General features: G+C 37.7%; 5 protein-coding genes and 1 non-coding gene across 6 annotated transcripts; 1 reads left to right on the forward strand and 5 right to left on the reverse strand.

The window, feature by feature from the left end:
- Positions 1-1,258: 1,258 nt before the first annotated feature.
- Positions 1,259-1,836, reverse strand: INS49_004842 (uncharacterized protein; the record flags this gene model as incomplete). The annotated part of the gene is made up of 2 exons (XM_043165630.1): positions 1,259-1,486; positions 1,597-1,836. 2 exons carry the CDS (start codon positions 1,834-1,836, stop codon positions 1,259-1,261), a joined length of 468 nt encoding a protein of 155 aa, XP_043017759.1.
- A 583-nt stretch (positions 1,837-2,419) lies between these two features.
- Positions 2,420-2,975, reverse strand: INS49_004843 (uncharacterized protein; the record flags this gene model as incomplete). The annotated part of the gene is made up of 3 exons (XM_043165631.1): positions 2,420-2,530; positions 2,597-2,852; positions 2,917-2,975. The coding sequence occupies 3 exons, from the start codon at positions 2,973-2,975 to the stop codon at positions 2,420-2,422; spliced, it is 426 nt and encodes a 141-aa protein (XP_043017760.1).
- An 86-nt stretch (positions 2,976-3,061) lies between these two features.
- INS49_004844 (uncharacterized protein) lies at positions 3,062-3,553 on the reverse strand (the record flags this gene model as incomplete). Its single annotated transcript, XM_043165632.1, has 1 exon — positions 3,062-3,553. The coding sequence occupies one exon, from the start codon at positions 3,551-3,553 to the stop codon at positions 3,062-3,064; it is 492 nt and encodes a 163-aa protein (XP_043017761.1).
- A 3,301-nt stretch (positions 3,554-6,854) lies between these two features.
- Positions 6,855-6,953, forward strand: INS49_004845. Its single transcript has one exon. It is a non-coding gene; the product is annotated as a tRNA-Ile (tRNA).
- A 1,056-nt stretch (positions 6,954-8,009) lies between these two features.
- On the reverse strand, positions 8,010-9,052 carry INS49_004846 (uncharacterized protein; the record flags this gene model as incomplete). The annotated part of the gene is made up of 4 exons (XM_043165633.1): positions 8,010-8,014; positions 8,104-8,580; positions 8,640-8,783; positions 8,881-9,052. 4 exons carry the CDS (start codon positions 9,050-9,052, stop codon positions 8,010-8,012), a joined length of 798 nt encoding a protein of 265 aa, XP_043017762.1.
- Positions 9,053-10,805: 1,753 nt separating this feature from the next.
- On the reverse strand, positions 10,806-11,157 carry INS49_004847 (uncharacterized protein; the record flags this gene model as incomplete). Its single annotated transcript, XM_043165634.1, has 2 exons — positions 10,806-10,840; positions 10,875-11,157. 2 exons carry the CDS (start codon positions 11,155-11,157, stop codon positions 10,806-10,808), a joined length of 318 nt encoding a protein of 105 aa, XP_043017763.1.
- Between the last annotated feature and the right edge of the window lie 6,719 nt (positions 11,158-17,876).

Raw genomic sequence — 17,876 nt, forward strand, 5'->3', positions numbered from 1 at the left:
AATGGCAGTCACGTTACTCAGATGACTGTTCGCCGAAGTGTTGGCTTTGGGCTACTCGTGTTGACGGTTCTAATCTCCGTGCCGCTGGAAGCTAGTCTCGACTAGCCTCGTCACGAGGCTGTCTCTATTCTCTCAGCTATTATCGTATTTTGAACCTACAGCTATCTGCATTGTGTGTATTATCTAACGCTGGGTCTTTGAGCGTTTACGACTATATGAAGGGACCACCTGCAGCTCATTTCTTTTTTAAAGAGTATTGTAATCGGGTTAAGAATGAGACCAGCTGTGCCGACAAACTGTTTATTAAGGCTACGACAGCAAGAATAAGACCAAGACATAGTCGTCCGGTGTCCTAAGTTGACTGAGTATTTCGGTGCTCACATGGAACAGATCGCCGCCTGAGATTAGGCAGGGGGTAACCTACTTTCACCGTCAGTCAGTCGTCTGTACGAAATCCCTTCATGTCCTTGGCGTCTTTCGGGCTGCCAAAGTGGACGGTTGCCCTTCAAAATGGTTGGTGATGGATTTTGGAGTGCTCTACAAAATTCCATTACCCTCATCCAGACCGGAGCAACAAGCCTGTCCGCCGAATCAACAGCTCTACGCTGTAAGTGCGATGGTACCATTTATCAGTCCGAGAAGGGGCTCCAGGCAAACCAGGAGGATATTGAGGTTTGTGGGTCGAAAGATTGGACATCTGGACCTCAGGCTGACTGGAAGGGATAACGCGCCGACAAAAATTCGAATTAGTTCATGAATTTTCAAGTTGATCATGCTTGTGAAAAATGCTTGCTAGCGAGTGCCGACAACCCATCCTCTCTCGCTATAGTTTCAGTCATTTCTATACAGCGCAGAGAACTGCCTGGCGGCATGTTAGCAGCAAAGGCTAGCCTATATACCGGCTGAAAATGGTACAGCACTAAGGGGTGGGCACTAAATAAACAAAAACTTATCCACCATAGCCCTTCGTGCGCTGGATGCAAGTGCTGGAAGAACGATACATGAATGTACAAAGAGCCAGGGGTTTCCCGCCCATCTCACTCTTCGTGTTTACAGATTTCTCAATGTAGTCACCAGGGCACGGGCGATTGCTTTGAGAGATAACTAGGGAAGTAGCGCGATTTTTTGAATTCTATTCAGGTAGTACTGCAACCAGCCTATCCAGATACCTATATCACCACTGTATGAGTGGTAATCAACATTGAATCCGCCAGAAATGCACTTTGGGGCAAATCTTTCGTCTGCTGTTGCCCATTTTCTAGCTAGGACAGCAAGAACCGGTGCCGTGTGTGGCAAAAGGCGGGCAAGGAGTGCGGGCTTCGACCTTCCGAGCCATTACCCGCTTGACGATGTCGGGTTCGATGACCAGAGTATCCTTGGCGATGCCCAACTGGTCACGCTTCTGAATAGCGTCCACAGATCTGAGGTCGTCGACGAGTTCCTCGGCAATTTCGTCGCTGCTCATACCCCCTTCAGAAGTCATGAACTGCGGGAGGTCATTTGTTAGTATAGCTGGCAAAACGTTGCCTATAATGGACAGGGTTTCAAAGGAAATTGATTTCAGTTCAGAATGGACGCTCGCTGCTGCTTGCTTACCTTAATCTCCTCGTTGAGGTCGGAGATGGTCTCATCGCTCAGGAAGCCACCATCCTTGTGGTGTGCCTCGGTCTTGTCGACGACGACGTCGCTGTCAGAAACGTTCTGAGCGTTCAGCTGGGCTTTGATGGCGTCGATGATTGGTTGCACACCATGGGGCTGTGCAGCGCTTAGAGGTGCAGCAGAAGCAGAGTAAGCCAGCAGAATGGCCACAAGAAAGGTCCCGCTCTTGGAAAACATCTTGTGGGAGGCTTTGGTAGTATTGAGCTGTGTGGACGTTATATTTGGGGACGATGCGGAAAGACACTCCAAGTCCAATTGTGGAAGTGAAAGGAGAAGTGGGAGAAACCGAGTCTGCTGCAAAGAGGAATCAAATTTGTATTTGAAATATGCACAGCACATTCGACCGTGTCATCGTTTATCAGTTTCTAATAAAGTCCCAGCTGAATCTGTCCTCAGCCAATTTGAGCTAAACTTGGACTGGGCAGCTCTGCGTCTTGTGACTGGTAAGTTACCTTACCTAGTATTTGCAGTCCGGCACCAAATTCGCCCTTTAGCTTTATCGGTTTTTGTCACTATGATGCACCGTCTAGGAATTATCAAACGTGACTCTTTTCGGTAGCCAAGATACTTCAAAATTCATAAGCCGTACAAAATTTAAGGCCGCGCTTTCTAAACTCGGCTTTCGAATTCATAGGGCTAGTCACAGCCTCACAGCCACTGCCTTTTAGGGGCCAATGTTTCAACAGGGTTTTCATTAGAGTGGATGCGGTCTGATGAACAGAACACGTTTTCAAAACTTAAAGTAACTTTCGATGAGGCTTTACAGTGGTATCCCTTCCACGAGCTCTAAGGCTCCAGCTCGACCGACCGTGATGATGACATCGCCCAAGGTCTTGGTCCAGAAGCCGGCCTCGCAGTAAGCAAAGTAGTACTTGTGTTACGTGGTGTCAGCAGAGGTTTCGCTCTGAGGACGGGGGACGGGTTTCATCATACGCACCTCCCATTTCTTGTGGAACACTTCGGTAGCCTCTTTTGACATCTCAGGATAGCTATCCAACAAAGCGGGTCTGATTTTATCATCGAAATTGAGCAGAAAAGCTGCTCTCCACAGCTGTAGGGCTCTTGTGTAATGGCCCCCGATATTTTCAACCCGTTCCAGGGTCAGACTGCCCTTAGATTGCGTGCTGATACGGTTGATCAGCTGCATTGTTGATGGTAAGTAGCCTCCTGGAAAGATATATCGATCGATGAACCTATATTGAGAAGTGATCAACATCAGACGAGAATTTAACCATGGAAGTAATATGTTCCACTTACCCCATCTTCTCCTTATCGGCCTGGTGTAATGCTTCCGGTATAGTGATGCGCTGAAACATTGCAATGCCCCCTTCCTGTTTCAGCAACCTATGGATGCCCGCGAAGTACTCCTCAAGATGGGCCTCCCCGACTGCCTCTATCATTTCTATCGAGACATCTTGTCGAATGTTTCTGCAGAAACAAATAGTTCTCGATAGTCCATGAACCTGACCTCGATGCGATGACCAAGGCCAGTAAGCTTGATCCCGTGCTGGGCTAGTTCTAGTTGCTTTCGAGACAAGGTGATGGTCGTGACACGGCAGCCTGTTCGCTTCACAGCCTCGATTGCGAAAGAACCCCATCCTGTGCCGATCTCGAGAAAATGGTCCGATGCCTTCAATTTTGCTCCCTCGATAGATCGAAGCAGCTTTGTCTGCTGAGCATCCTCCAGAGTTTCCACGCCATTTGTAATCCCATCCAAACCTGCAGACCGCCATATAGGACAAGAGTACGTCATGTCTTTGGACAGAAAGGCGGCAAACATGTCGTTGCTAACATCATAGTGGGCAGCTGCGTTAAGCAGTGAGTTGGTAGGTGTGTTTTTGGATCGTCCCAGTCTCAGCTTGGAAGCATAGGCCTTGCCAGCTTCTATGCCCATTTTGTATTCCCCCGGACCTGGAATTTCGAGCCCCAGCGAAGAATTGGAAAGGCGGGTGGCTCGATGTGGTTGGCTCGTATGGAAGCTAGGTTAAAAGAGCGGGCTGAACGCTGGGTTATGGGTGACAGGTACGATACGCTTCATGTAGATAAGGAGGAACCGCTAGAGAGCCTATGGAAGGTTTCGTTCAACAGGGATTGCCAGGCTTGACTGTTTGCGGACTGTAAAGTATTGCAGCAAAAAGTGCATCTGACACAAAGTCGCAACGAGTGGAGCAACCTAGAATCGAACTGGCATATGTCAGATATTACACATCTAAGGTGCCCAGTCTATGCCTACCGAGATGCTTCCTCCAATTATTGTTGACATCCCCTTGAGTCACTGCACACATTGGGTTACTGTAGCAGACCCAGGGGTCTAGGGGCATAGCTTCTGCTATGCTGCCTAGACCCCTAATCGATGGCATTTCGAGACGCTACGCTGACCTTGGGTTACCGCCGACCAGTCGTTTGGCTTTTTCGAGCTCGGCACTCTCAATACCCCGCCGCAGTCTTCAAACTGCGATTCTTTTTGAAAGTCTTGAGCAGTATTTACACTTAGACTAACCAAATTTCATATCTAACACTGATTGATCGGGCATCTCATGAATATCCTTTCTGTCTCACCATGTCCTCCAGTTGGCATTGCAAGCCAGATGAACGTCAGCAATGTATGATGTTCAGCCGCTCAGGGAGAACAGCATACGCCTCTTCCAAATTCAGCCAGCGCTCAGAAACGGCCGCATTGCTTGCATACTGGATCAATACAATGACCGTGTTCCACCGTATGGTGCTCTATCTTACTGTTGGGGCGACCCGAACCCCACGAGGAAAATGTATGTGAACAACTCCCTCTTTGATATTCACGAGGCGCTGTGGGCATTCATGGACCAGATGCAGCGATCTGAAGAGACCGAGAACTGGATTTGGACCGACTTTCTATGCCTCAATCAGAGGGACAACACAGAAATGGGCCAGCAAATACCTCGCATGGGTTATATTTACTCGAACGCAGTGCGGACTATCTCCTGGCTTGGTTACAACAATTCCGCTTGGGTTTCCGGTCTTGATAAAATGTCGACTCCCTCATACGACTTGGAAGAAGATATGAGAGTCATTGCCGAAAGGGTGGCAGCCAAACGCGCGGCCGTCAAACGTTTCTTTGCACAACCAAAGTTGGTCTGTTGGACAGAAGTCATGAAAATAATGCATGGAAAATATCATGGGCTCCCTTCCTTAGTATCGAATTCATCACCAGGGAGCCGGACTCTTACCTCCAACGATCTCCCTTTAGCTATTAGCAAAGTCAGGCAGTTCAGCTTTGGAGCGACTCAACGAACTGCCAACATTCTTTCCTTGCCTTACTGGACACGGGCCTGGATTGCTCAGGAGGTCGCGCTGTCAGAGGAAGCCATGCTGATATTTGGGACGGCCAGCCCAGACTTTGACGACTTCCTTCTCACTTATAAGTCTCATTGCTACTGTACGTGGCAGGCATTTGGCTCGATCGATGACAAAATACGAGTCCCCATGGAAGCACGAGAAGTCGTACGTGGGAATATGAACATCACCTTTCAGCCAATTCTGCAATGGGGACAGAATTGCAAAACTTCGAAGACTGTGGACCGTATCTATGGCTTGCTGGGTCTGCTGGAGCGTTGTGGTGACGCTACCGATACACTGCCCCCCCATTCTGGCTCAGCCTATCGACTACTCCAGAGACAAGAGAGAGATATACTGGGAGATTGCTTTTACGTACCATCAACCAACCAACCCGTCCAGCATTTCCGGCTATTGGTACAGGAAAGTCTTCACAAAATGGTTAGATTACCTGCCTGGCTTGGGAGAGTCCTTGCCCTGCCCCTTCACCAGAGAAAGTCTGCAGTGCGCTGAAAACGACCGCGCAACGCTTTTGTGCAGAAATAAGGCTCATGTTGCGCTTTGTGTTGTTGATAAATGCAGTCGCTGACCAGCACCAACACCCTGGCCTCGCTGCGGAATCCGATCAAACTGGGCGTTTGGATCCCCCCCCCCCCCCCCCCCCGATCTGCCATGCGCCGCGAAAGCTCTTGGCCGACCAAGCTCTGCGCGCGCCAGTTTTGGTCTGGCCCTTTTGATGAGCATTCATTCTACCAGATCAATGACATCCAGCAACTCCTGAGTACCCTATTGATGGAGACGGATGAAACCCAAGGCATGGATGAAGATGAAAAATGTCAGGCTGCAGTAATTGGCTTACGAATTGCCAGAAGAGAAAAATTTGAACCGGAAGGAAAGTGGAATTGTGTCCCTCATCAGAGCATGGAGGGACCGCGGGGGCACAGCATCGAGGTCCGATTTGAGTGTACAATCTGGATGGCTTCGTCGCAGGTCCCATGCTCTTCTCTTTCGACCACGCCCAGCGCTTCGTCTTTTCAAACATCTCATCAACGCCAAAGCTCAGACCGATACCTTATAATTGAGAGGACAGGGTGGAGGCTAAGCTTGAAAGATCTCCACTACGTGAGAGAAGAGGCGAAATGGAGTGGGAGTCTCAACGTTGAGTACTGAATTACATCAAATAGTTTTATTTGCGTATAAATAATAGGGAATATAAATGGGAAGATCACTTCGAATTTATACCGTACACCATTTCTGAGCTTATAAGTTGGCGCTGATGACAATAGAATCCCTAGGGCTCTGGGATTCGGGCCCGCCCGTGGTACATATTTAACGCCATTACCTGCCATGAGTGGCTAAGTTCTCACATACGTATGAAGCGCATTACATGCAGATGTTGATAAATATCTCCATGCGGCCGAAACAAGTTCTGGTGCTGCAAGAGGTAGAACTGGTGTCACCAGAAAGGGCACAGGAAAAGGTACCGCGACAACGGACAACTCTGCAGAGAAGGACGGTCGCACGGCGATTACCAGTTCCTCCTATTTTAAGATATGAAACGGGCCTGGTGATACCATATGTGACGCTCAATGTCAAATTTCCCCAGCACGTATCCTCAGGGAAAAGAGAGAGGCACTTGTCAAACTCCTCCGCATTATCCGCATGTCGTTGCTAAAACTGGGGCTGATTATGTAATTTCTGCCGACTCGGCCACACAGCGCAAGGCGCACGGGCCCTGCCTCGGCAATTCCGGGCTCTCTGACTCGGCGCCCCACCAGCACCGTCAAGTCTCCATATCTCGACGAATATCTGGCCCACTGGCGAGAAATTTTTGTTGTCCCAATGACGAGTAGCCTCATTTTCTCGAGCTCTCGACACTCAGCGGTCCCGTAGCTCAGCTGGTTAGAGCGTGGTACTAATAATTCCTCAGCCAGGAATCATCGGTGATGCCAAGGTCGCGAGTTCGATCCTCTCCGGGACCAGCTACTATTTTTGGCATGATTTGCAGAGATTTCCTTTTGCTCTTGATTGATACTCCGTCGGACTAGTCCCATAGGGCGCCTGGGGTGCTTATGCCAGTGTGATTTGTCATCTTGTTGGCTGAGTCCAATATTGGAACACTTTGTTCAAAGTGCCTCGACGTTTATAATGTGCCCAGATGTGGATGGGCATATTGGGTCAGCAGCTACCTCGTTTTCCAAAGGGCCATATGTGCTTGCGAGGAGTACCCGTGGGTATGAGTAAAAAAAAAACAATCATGAAAAGCAATGGCAGAGTAACATATTAGCAGCAACTTCACGGGAATTGACGAGGTTCCCGTCGTTTTAAGTAAGTATACAGCAATGTCCCAGTTGTGCCAGATTGCAAGGTCTTCCGGTTCTCTTTGATGAGCATCCATCTCAAGAGCCATGCTAAGGCAGCTGCAGCCGCAGAGACGGCAGCGCTTGAAAGCATAGCCGTGGTGTATCGAGGCTCATCCGCCGATGGCCCAAGATACTTGGCCACAATTAGCCTGGGCTTTTATACTCTGGAGGAATTTCATAGACGCATAATCGATAGCTTACCGGAGTATATATCGAGGAGATGGTGGCAATAGTGTTGACCATAGCGAGCGAAACAGCCTTCTTCTCCCTCGTCTGGTCGCATGTGGTTGATACCCACCCAAGGATTACACTGTTGCAAGTATAGACACCAGTCGCAAAAGCGCACATGGCGAAATACCGACCGCCAACGTTGAGTGTGCTGCAAGCTAATACGAAACCACAAACGGCAACGCATTTCGCCGCTGTGATATGCCAAACCCTTTCGTTGAAACGGCCTAGTATATCTTCCGTCAGCGAGAGCCAAACTGCATTGGAAAAGGAGAGCAGGGGTAGAATAAACGAGATGATACGGGGAATAGAGGAGGAAAGAACAAACCAGAGCTTGCAGCCCACCCTGCGGAGATAATGCCGGAGATGAGATATGGACCACAACTGAGCGCAAGTGTGACATTGCGGCTAAAGCCCAAAGTTTCGACGATAGTTGGAAAGAAGTTCTTATACTTACTTGCAGCCATGTGTAAATGGTGCATAAAGATAAGAACCCAGAGGCGCGGATCACGGCTTGCTTCAAGAATTTCTGTCCAAGTACTCGTGTTTGCTCGGAGATGAAAGGTGTCGTTGGCGATTCGAGAATGCGACAATCTCTGCTCATCCTCTGACAGCGAGTGGGTTTGGAAGGGCTCATTAGGCAAGATGAAAGCCGAAGCAACTGAGATGACGAAAGTGATGACGTCTTGGATGATAAAGAGCCAGCGCCACCCTGTGATGCCGGCTACATTATCCATTCGAAACACGCCGATAGCAATCAACCCGGCGAAGGCGGTGCCGCAGATATTGGCCGTGAAGAGGATGGAAATCCTCTTCGCAATTTCCTGTCTAGTGTAAAAGGTCGCAAGCATATACAGAGCACCTGGGTAGAATGGAGCTTCGGCGATTCCAAGAAAGAAACGGGTAACCAGCAGGCCTTTAAAGTCCCTAGCCACCGCAGTCAGAGTGCTGACGATGGCCCAAAGCGCCATTGATGCAGCCATAAACCGGGAGGGCCGTACTCGCGTGACCAGCATGTCTGCCAAGAGTCAACCATGGCCCACGACGTGGGTTTGAAGCAGGTCCAGGTGGACTTACTGCTTGGTGCCTGGCCCAGAATATACCCCACGAAGAGGATCGAGACGCACGTTTGGTACTCGGTCGAAGTCATGTTCAGTTCGTCTTCCATTACGTCTAGGCGAGCCACGGTGATAGCGTTGCGGTCAGGATAGCTGTTTAGTCCTGAGTAGCTGGCCCGTCGGTACTAAACCTGGCTTACTTACTTGAACCAGTACATAATCCACAAGACGGGAAGTATCACCCAATCTAGCTTTCGTACTGGCTTTTTCTCTAGCTGATCGAAAGTTTCTGGGAGCAACTTCTGGATCCTCATTGGAAGTCACACCCATTTCGTCATGGCGTTGCTCGACGTGAGTGCACTCCGGAAGATCATCTTGCTTGTGTGGTACTTCGATCTCCTCGCGGGTCTTGGTCTGGGATCCGACAGCCATATCTGCATCCAGCGATTGGGAGCAAACACAGATGAATAAAATTACATGTAGTCGACGTGGTTTGAGACACGAGACCTGAAGAAGCGAGCCGCCGACACGAATCCAATGGACACAGTCCATTTTTATATTTATGAATACATTACCCCAAGGGCAACTTCATTCCACCTGCATAGGATCCCTGCTCATCATCTACCCCAGATTACGCTCGAGCACCTACAACCCAAGCACTCTTGGCCGTTGATCCCCGGCGAGGAACTACTATAGCCGAGGGAGGCTTGCGGCAGGGCATACTGGAGGGCCGGAGCGGGATAAGTCTCGCGGGGAAACCGGTCACGAGGCCACAGTTTATCCACGGACCAACACGCACCGTTACGGGATGTTCAGAACACCGTGACCACATGATCGCTATACGTGTCAGAGGTCAGAAAAGAGATTCGACCAAGAATTAAATTTATTCGTTTTTAATTTCTCTGCCCTCGATTTTCGAACAAACTCAACGAATGGGTAAAGATGTGCACTCATTCAACACATTCGTGAGGCGGCCTCAAGAGCATTATGGCTTCAAGTTTTGAATCTGCCGTAGATATGAGAACGCCAGAGCATTTCAGCCGTTTCGAATTGCATTGCACCTGAGATGACTGTCATAGACTCACTTCTGGAAGGTTCCAAAGAAAGTCAAGCGAATTGATCTCGAAGCCCCGAGACAACTGGTCAGTACTGTCACCAAATGGCGCCATGCTCATGTCGAAAGGCAAGAGATTACAAGTCCCATTGAAATCAAGTCCAATGTCATGGTCGCCTGCGCTCTCATTCGGCAGGGCCGAAAGGCTGGCTGCAAGATCAGACCAGTAGCTCGAGCTATTCTGATCCTGTCCAAGTCCGCCTGCCCCAGGGCACGTCGACGCAGGCGCGAGGCTTCCCCGCAGACACGACGTATGCTTTTCGACGAGCTGGGCGTATGGAAGCGCAAAGTCCATGTCATCCGGGGGAAATCTCTTGAAAGTTGCGGTGCATCGGTCCAAGGTTTGTCGAGCAGCAGGCACCTCGGTCGACGGTGCGCCGATAGTTATGGCTCTGAGTAAGAAGACCGAGGAAGAGATGAGACTGATTCTTATGCGCGCGGGCGCATATGCAAGGCGTGTCCTCAAACTGGGTGACGTCGCGATGTGAATGACCCGGCTTCTGTCAGACACAACGTGTTGAAGAAGTCGAGCGTCTTGACCAGTCAGGTAGGAAGCAAGACCATCCCTGGGAGTATGTCTAGTGGAGGATACAGTTGCCTTTTGAACCACCGCTTGCATTGAGATAGCACTGATGCAGGCTCTTAGGTTGTATAATTCGATGAACAATGAGTCTTGAAGAGGCTCTGCGATGCCTGTGTATCAAAATCAGTCCGTAGACACAGGACGAGGATGGATTAACTTGAGTGGTAGAAAACGGGTTGAGACTGTATTCCTTACCGTCGCGAACTGCGTCAAGGTCTATCTTGCACTTTGACAGCAACGATAAGAAATGGTCTATCACGTCGGGGTAATTATCATTCTCTAGCAAGCCTTGCAGGTGTGCCGTAGAATGGGAAAACATGGCCGAGGCCAGTTTGGAAAGACGGGTGAACTCCAGGTAGGCATCCATATAAGAATTCCAGGCATTTTGCGACTCGTTGCCCAAGTCCCTGGGGGAGGGCCGGGAGCAGGCCACCGAGACACACCCGGGGAATACGGAGTTGTATCCCAGTCTGATGGCCGTGTGTGTCTCATGTAGCTGTAAAGAAGCCTTTGCGCGCGAAACCTGCGTCGCCCTTCAGTGTCAGTTGCCGACGGACCTGGGTGCTGGCCGTTGGACAATATTCCCAGCTCGTGCGCCAGATTCGTGGCAAGACCGAGGAGCATCCACAACATTCTGCTTGCCCTTTTCGCCGGTTCGAAGACATCATTGCGCCAGCGCACGAGGGGCTCTTGGTTGTTAGTTCGTTTACGGTTTTCCCGCTCGTAGACGGTGTCAATAAGCAATGCGTCCCAGCCCTCTGTGTCTGGCGGGAAGTGGATGGTGCGAGGGTGCCAGTCAGAGATGAGCATCAGACCCTCGATGGTGCCGATAATTCTCATCTTGGCGGAAGACAACTTCTCTTGTCCGAGCATGACGCGTTCCACCATGAGCTCGCGTGCCTGCCAGAGCCGATTATGGATGAGATGGCTTCTAGATTCACCCCCTGCCCCAGGGGGTAGGAAGAAGCGGGAAGACATCATCAGGATTGCACAGCACAACATGGCTTCCTCGTATATTAGGCGGGCGTGGGCTTCGTGGTCGCGAAACTGATCGACGGCGACTGCGGATAAGGGAGAAAGATACTTGAAAAATCTATGTGGCTAATCAGTCGGGCAAGACAAGCAATTTCTGGAAGATTTGCAGCTGAAGTTTCCAAGATCAACGTAAGTGACTGCCTCCTGAGAAGTGAACCAGCCTTGCCGGACAAATCGGCACTTGTCCCACATGTCCAAGATCGCATCGGTCGGTTCAGATAGGGCGAGGATATGAAACCCTACTCCGCTGTGGCAGTCTGGTCGTTCATCTGCGGGAACGGCAACAGGGACATGTTCCGGTGAGTGAGATGACTGGTTCGGGAGAGATTCCAAAGGGGGAGATGTTGCGGGATTGTGCAGTGTCAGAATATATAAACTCTCTAAGCTGCACACTGGCAGCGCTTTTTATTTCTTACAGGTTATGAGGCCCGGAGCTTACCCAAAACGGCAACGCTAACCCGATACAGAAAACGGCTAACCCGATATGGAAAACGCACATCACATAACACCCTTAATTACCACCACTTCTCAAACCTTTTAAATAAAATAAGCTTTATACTTAAAAATATACCTTTTAATTAATTACTTAATTAAGCTAATTAATAAGCTTTTAATTAATTAAATTGCTATATTTAATATTATAAATTAACCTTATCTCTTAACTTAAAGCTTATATATAAAAACCATACCTTATTTACTTAAATATTTAATCATTTCTTTATTAATACTTAACTTATTTATATAATTTATATATTATTTAAAAGCCCTTATTAAAAATAATAAAAGCATTTTTTTAAATTTTAAAAACTATATTAAATTAATACTAAAAATGCAAATTTTAATAAAATTATAATAATTTTTAAACTCCCTTAAAAATACTTAATTATATCTTAACTATCTTTAATTTATAATACCTTAAAAATATATTATTTAAAAATCCTTCTTTCTTTCTTTATAATTATATTATTTTAATACTTATATCTTTATTTCTTAACTTATTAAATTTATTTAAAATTTATTATATTTTTCTCTTTAATATTTTAATTATTTTAATAAATACTTTACTTATTTACCTTAAAATAATATTTCTTAATAAGTATAATATTTTACTCCTTAATAAAATAAAAAATTATATATATTAAAGCATTAAAATTTAAGCTTAGCTTAAAAAAAACGTTATTAAAAATAATCTTAAAAGTTTTTTTTAAGGCTTATTTTTAGCTTAAAATAAAAAAGCCTTTATTAATATTAAACTTATATATAAATAAGGGCTTATTATATTTATAAAAAATATAAATAATACTTAAAAAGCATAAAATATACTTAAATCTTATTATAAACTCTTTAAATTTATAAATTAATATTTACTTTATAAAGAATTTTTTAATATTAATCTTAATAATTTTAAAATTATAAAAAAACATATTAATAAGCTAAAGCTTTTTTTAAAGGATTTAAAAGCTAATAATATAATTCTTTTTAAATAAGTTATAATTAATTAAATTCTTTATAGCTTAAATAATAAATATATTAACTTTATTTAAAATATAACTTAAAGTTTTAAAAAAGATTTAAATGCTTATATAATTAAATCTCTCTTTTTTAACTTATTAAATAAAAATAAAGAGAAATCCTTTAAATTATTTAAAAAAGCTTTATATATAAAGAGCAAGAAAAATAAGAAAAAAATTATTATATAGCCTAATTATAAAATAAAAGGGTATATTTAAGAACATTATTATTTCCTTTATTTAAATAAGGTACTTATTAGCTGAAAAATAAATAAATAAAAGAAGGAAAAACTAAGTTTTTTAAGAAAGAATATAAGCTAAGAGAAATAAAAGAAAATGCAAAAGCAACTCCTAGCTTTATTAGCTAGCATAAAGTTTCCTATAGCTTTAAAAGGTGCTTAGGAAGAACCTATAGCCTATATAGTGTTATGGGCTAGCCTTGGGTTGTCTACCGTAAGGTGTTTAAATAGGGTTTATATTTAAAGTACAAAGGAAAAGGTTTACTCCCTGTTTATATCCACGTTAAAGCCTATTCTTATAAAGCTAAAGCCTATTAATTAATTATAATAAGCAAAGCCTAAATTATAATATATCCTCCTTCTTTAAGTCCTTATAACAAGCCTTAAAAAATAGCTATATAATAAAAAATAAAGGATATTATAATTTAATTATAAATTAAATATTGCTTTTTATTTAGCTATTTAATTATACCTTAGCACTTTTTAATTATATTAAAGGCTTAACTTATTATTTATAATTAGCATATCTTAGCCTTTATAATTTAATATATTAATTAAAGTAAGTTAATAAAAAATAATTATTTAAGTATAAATTAATAACTAAATTAATAATATTTTTATAATCCTTTAATATAAGTCTTTTATATAAACTTCTTTACTTAAAATCTTAAAATTATAAATTTATTATATAATTTATAATTAATTAGCGCTTAATTATAAGTAATTTGCTTTATTAATGGGAATTTTTTAAATTTTAAACGTTTTTATAAAGCTAAATTAATTAACATATAATTAATTTACTTTAAGTTTAAGTTAGCATTAAGTTAATATTATTTTTAAGCTTTATCCTATAAAAAAAATTTTATGCCCCTTTAAATAAACTCCTTTTCTTTATTAATCTTAATTAATAAAAGCTATACCCTTATTTTTTTACAATAATTAAAGTAATTGCACTTATAATAGCTAAGTTAGCTATATATAAAATACTTAACTTTACTTATTAAGATTGCTATAATATTAATATTTATTGCTTTATTATTTTAAAGTTAAGTATTATCCTTTTTTATTATAATACTAAAAATGCCTTTATATTACTATAAGGTAAAGTAAAAGGCTTTAAATATATTTAGCTACTTTTTATAATTAAGCTAAACTTTTATTATAAAGATTAAGTTATTAATTATTAATAATATTTTATATTTATTTAGCTAATTTTAAGTCTTTATTATATAAATTAATTTATTAAATTAAGTAAGAAATTTTATTATTCCTTTTTTATAATGCTATTATAATGTAATTAAGCTAAACCTAATATATTTTTACTTAAAAGGATTTCTAAGCATAAAGTAAACTTTCTTTAAAAAGCTTTTTAATTACTTCTTAAATATTTTTATAAAATTAATATAAGATAAAAAGTAATTATAAAAAGTTCTTAGTTAATTAAATATATAAAAGAATTAAGCCCTTTTAATGCTAATTACTTCCTTATTTATTATAAATTTAGCCCTTATCTTTATTAGCTAAGTTATTAAGTATTTTTAAGATAAAAGTTTCTTTAAATAAAAAAGGGCTTAATAAGCTGTTATTATTCTTTTTAAGTCTTGCTATATTAAGTTTTATATAATTATATTATAAGTTTATAATGCAAAAGGATTTTAAATATATATTATAAGCTAGCCTTAAATTATTTACCATAAAGTATTTAAATAAGGTTTATATTTAAAGTGCAAAGGAGAAGGTTTACTCTTTATTTGCATCCACGTTAAAGCTTATTCTTATAGGGCTAAAGCCCATTAATTAATTATAATGGGTAAAGCCCAAACCGTAACATATAGCTATAAATAATTTAATAGAAAATATTAAATATAATAAGAATTTATTAAATCTTTTATAACTTTCTTTTAATAACTTAATGGAAATTAAAGTAAATAACTTTATATATACCCTATATATATATATAATAATAATAGTAATTAATAATAATAAATTTATAAAAGATTAATAATATATAAATTTTATAAAAATAATTATAAATACTATTATAAATATAATAAGTTTTAAAAATATATACCTTTTTAATATTATATATATAATTAATAAAACCGTGAAATAAGGTAATATGAATATTATATTTATAAATAAAATAAGGAATTTAATAATTAAGTTTTTAGAAATAAATATTATAAAGAAATTCTTTAATATATATTATATACCTTTTTTAAGTTTAAATATACTTAAGTATAAATATATAAATAATAAAATTAAATTAAAATTAAAAGGAAATATTATTAAATTATATTCTTAAGAAATAAATAAGCTAATTATTTAAAAATATTAAAAAAATAGCTTATACTTTATAAAAATTAATATAATAAATTAAATAAATAAGCTTAAATACACCTTTTAAAAAATATATATAACTTAATAAAATTTAAATATAAATAATAAAAATAAAGAAAAAATATATAAATAGCATTATAAACTAAGTTATATAAATATTTAAGCTTTAAAAGTATTTCTTTAAAAATATAAAATAAATATATTAATAAATAAACCTATTTAAGAATATATAAATAATTATAAAGTATGCTTAAAAGCTAAGTATATAATTAAAATAAATAAAATTAGCTTAAATAACTAAGTATATAATATATTTAAAAGAATATATAATAATATAAGCAATTTCTTAAAACTTATATATAATAAATATAAATATTATATATTATTCCTTAATATAAAAACTTAATATTTAAAAGTTCCTTTGCTTAAAAATAAAAATAAAGCATTAAAAGCTTTTAATAATTATAAAAATAAGAAAAAAAATAAATATAATAAAAGAATAAAAGAATTCTTTATTAATAATAAAGGTAAATATATAAATAAAAGATTTAAAATCTTATTAAATAAATACTTTATAAATTACTATATAACGCCCTTATATATAAAAGAATTAAATAGCTTAATAAAAAGACTAAATTTAATTATTATAAATAAAGTAAGAAGCCTTTTATATATAGTAAATTTACCTATATATTGTTGGCAGGTGCAGGGAATTATGTAAGAAATGGTACCGCGCTAAATTCCAACTAGCTATAAAAAGCTAGCTTTTACGCTTATTTTAAATATTCTTTTAAGAAATTAACTCTTTTCTTTTCTTATATATTTAATGCTTTAATTAAGCTTTTTTTATTTTTAAGAATTTTTAAAATATTTATCTTTTCCCTTTCTTTAATTTCCTTTTATTTTTATTTTCCCTTTTTATTGCATTAAAACTTCTCCTTAAGTTATCTTTAAAAGGATTTAGCAAAACTTATTTTTTATTATTTAAGTAATTTATTTTTATTAATAATTTAGCTTAAGCATAATTTTAATTTTATATATCTTTAATTAATAATAAAAAAAATAAAAAGTTAATTATAAGCTAATTATTTATTAATTTTATTTTTTCTTATTTTTATATTAAATATTATTAAATTATTTTATATATTAACTTAAAGCTTTAATTAAAGCTTATATTTATTTTTAATTTATTATAAAAAAAAGTTAAGTATAATTAAATTTATAATAATATTATAAGTATTTTAAAATTATTTTTTAATTTTAAGATATTTTTTATGCTTTTAATATTTAAATAAAATATTACCTTAATTTTATATTAATATATTATTAAGCTTTAAACTTATTTTAAATTTCTTATTAAAAACTATACTTAAAATATAATAATAATATAAACTTAAAATTAAAATAATAAATTTAAATTTTATAAATATTACTTAATATTAATTAAAGATACTTTAAATTCTTAATTAATATTTATTATTATTATTATAATTTTAAGCTTAAAATAAAAAGGGCTATAATATAAAATTAAAATACTTATTTTATTTATTTATAAGTTTAATAAATAATATTATATTATATATTTTTATATTAATTAAATTATATAAAAAACTTAAACTTAAAATATAACTTTATTTAAGCTTTAATTAAATTTAAATTTAATTTATTAAAAGTTTAATATAATATTAATAAGCAAGGCATTAAATATAAATTTAAAGAGCTTTTTTTATTATAGCTTTATAATTTTTATTTCTTAATAAAATATTTTTTTATTAAATTTATTTTATTTATTATATTTATTAATACCTTTATTTTTTAAACTTTAATTTAAATATCTTATAATAATATTAAAAATAAATTCCTTAAAAGTAATTATTTTAATTAAAAATATTATTACTTTTAAGTTTCTTTATTTTATTATTATTTTAATAAAAATTATTATAATATATATATTATATTTTTAAGCTTAAAGTTTTTTTAAACTTATTTTTATTTTAAAAATATTTTAAAATCTTAAAAATTATTTATTCTTTTTTACTTAAAGCTAAAAAAGGAATTTTAAAAAACTTATTAAAGGAAAAGAAAGATTTAATTTTACTTATTATTAATTAAAATATTAACCTTACTTTAATTAAACCTTATAATTTATTATTAATAATAAATTAAAAACTTAAATTAATATTTTAAAAGTTTTACTTTTTACTAATATAATAATTTTATTATAAATAGCTTTATTTATAATTTATAATTTAAATACTTTAAAGTTTAATAAAATTAATATTATTAAGGTTTTAAATAGCCTTAAAATTATTATTTATTAATTTTTTTACTTAAATAATTAAATTTTAAAATTATTTAAATAATATTATATTATTTTAAACTTAATAAAAATAATTAAAAGCATTATTATTAAATAATTTATTTAAAAAAATTA

This window comes from Diaporthe citri (genome assembly GCF_014595645.1).
Source record: "Diaporthe citri strain NFHF-8-4 chromosome Unknown scaffold_13, whole genome shotgun sequence".
NCBI classification, from domain to species: domain Eukaryota; kingdom Fungi; phylum Ascomycota; class Sordariomycetes; order Diaporthales; family Diaporthaceae; genus Diaporthe; species Diaporthe citri.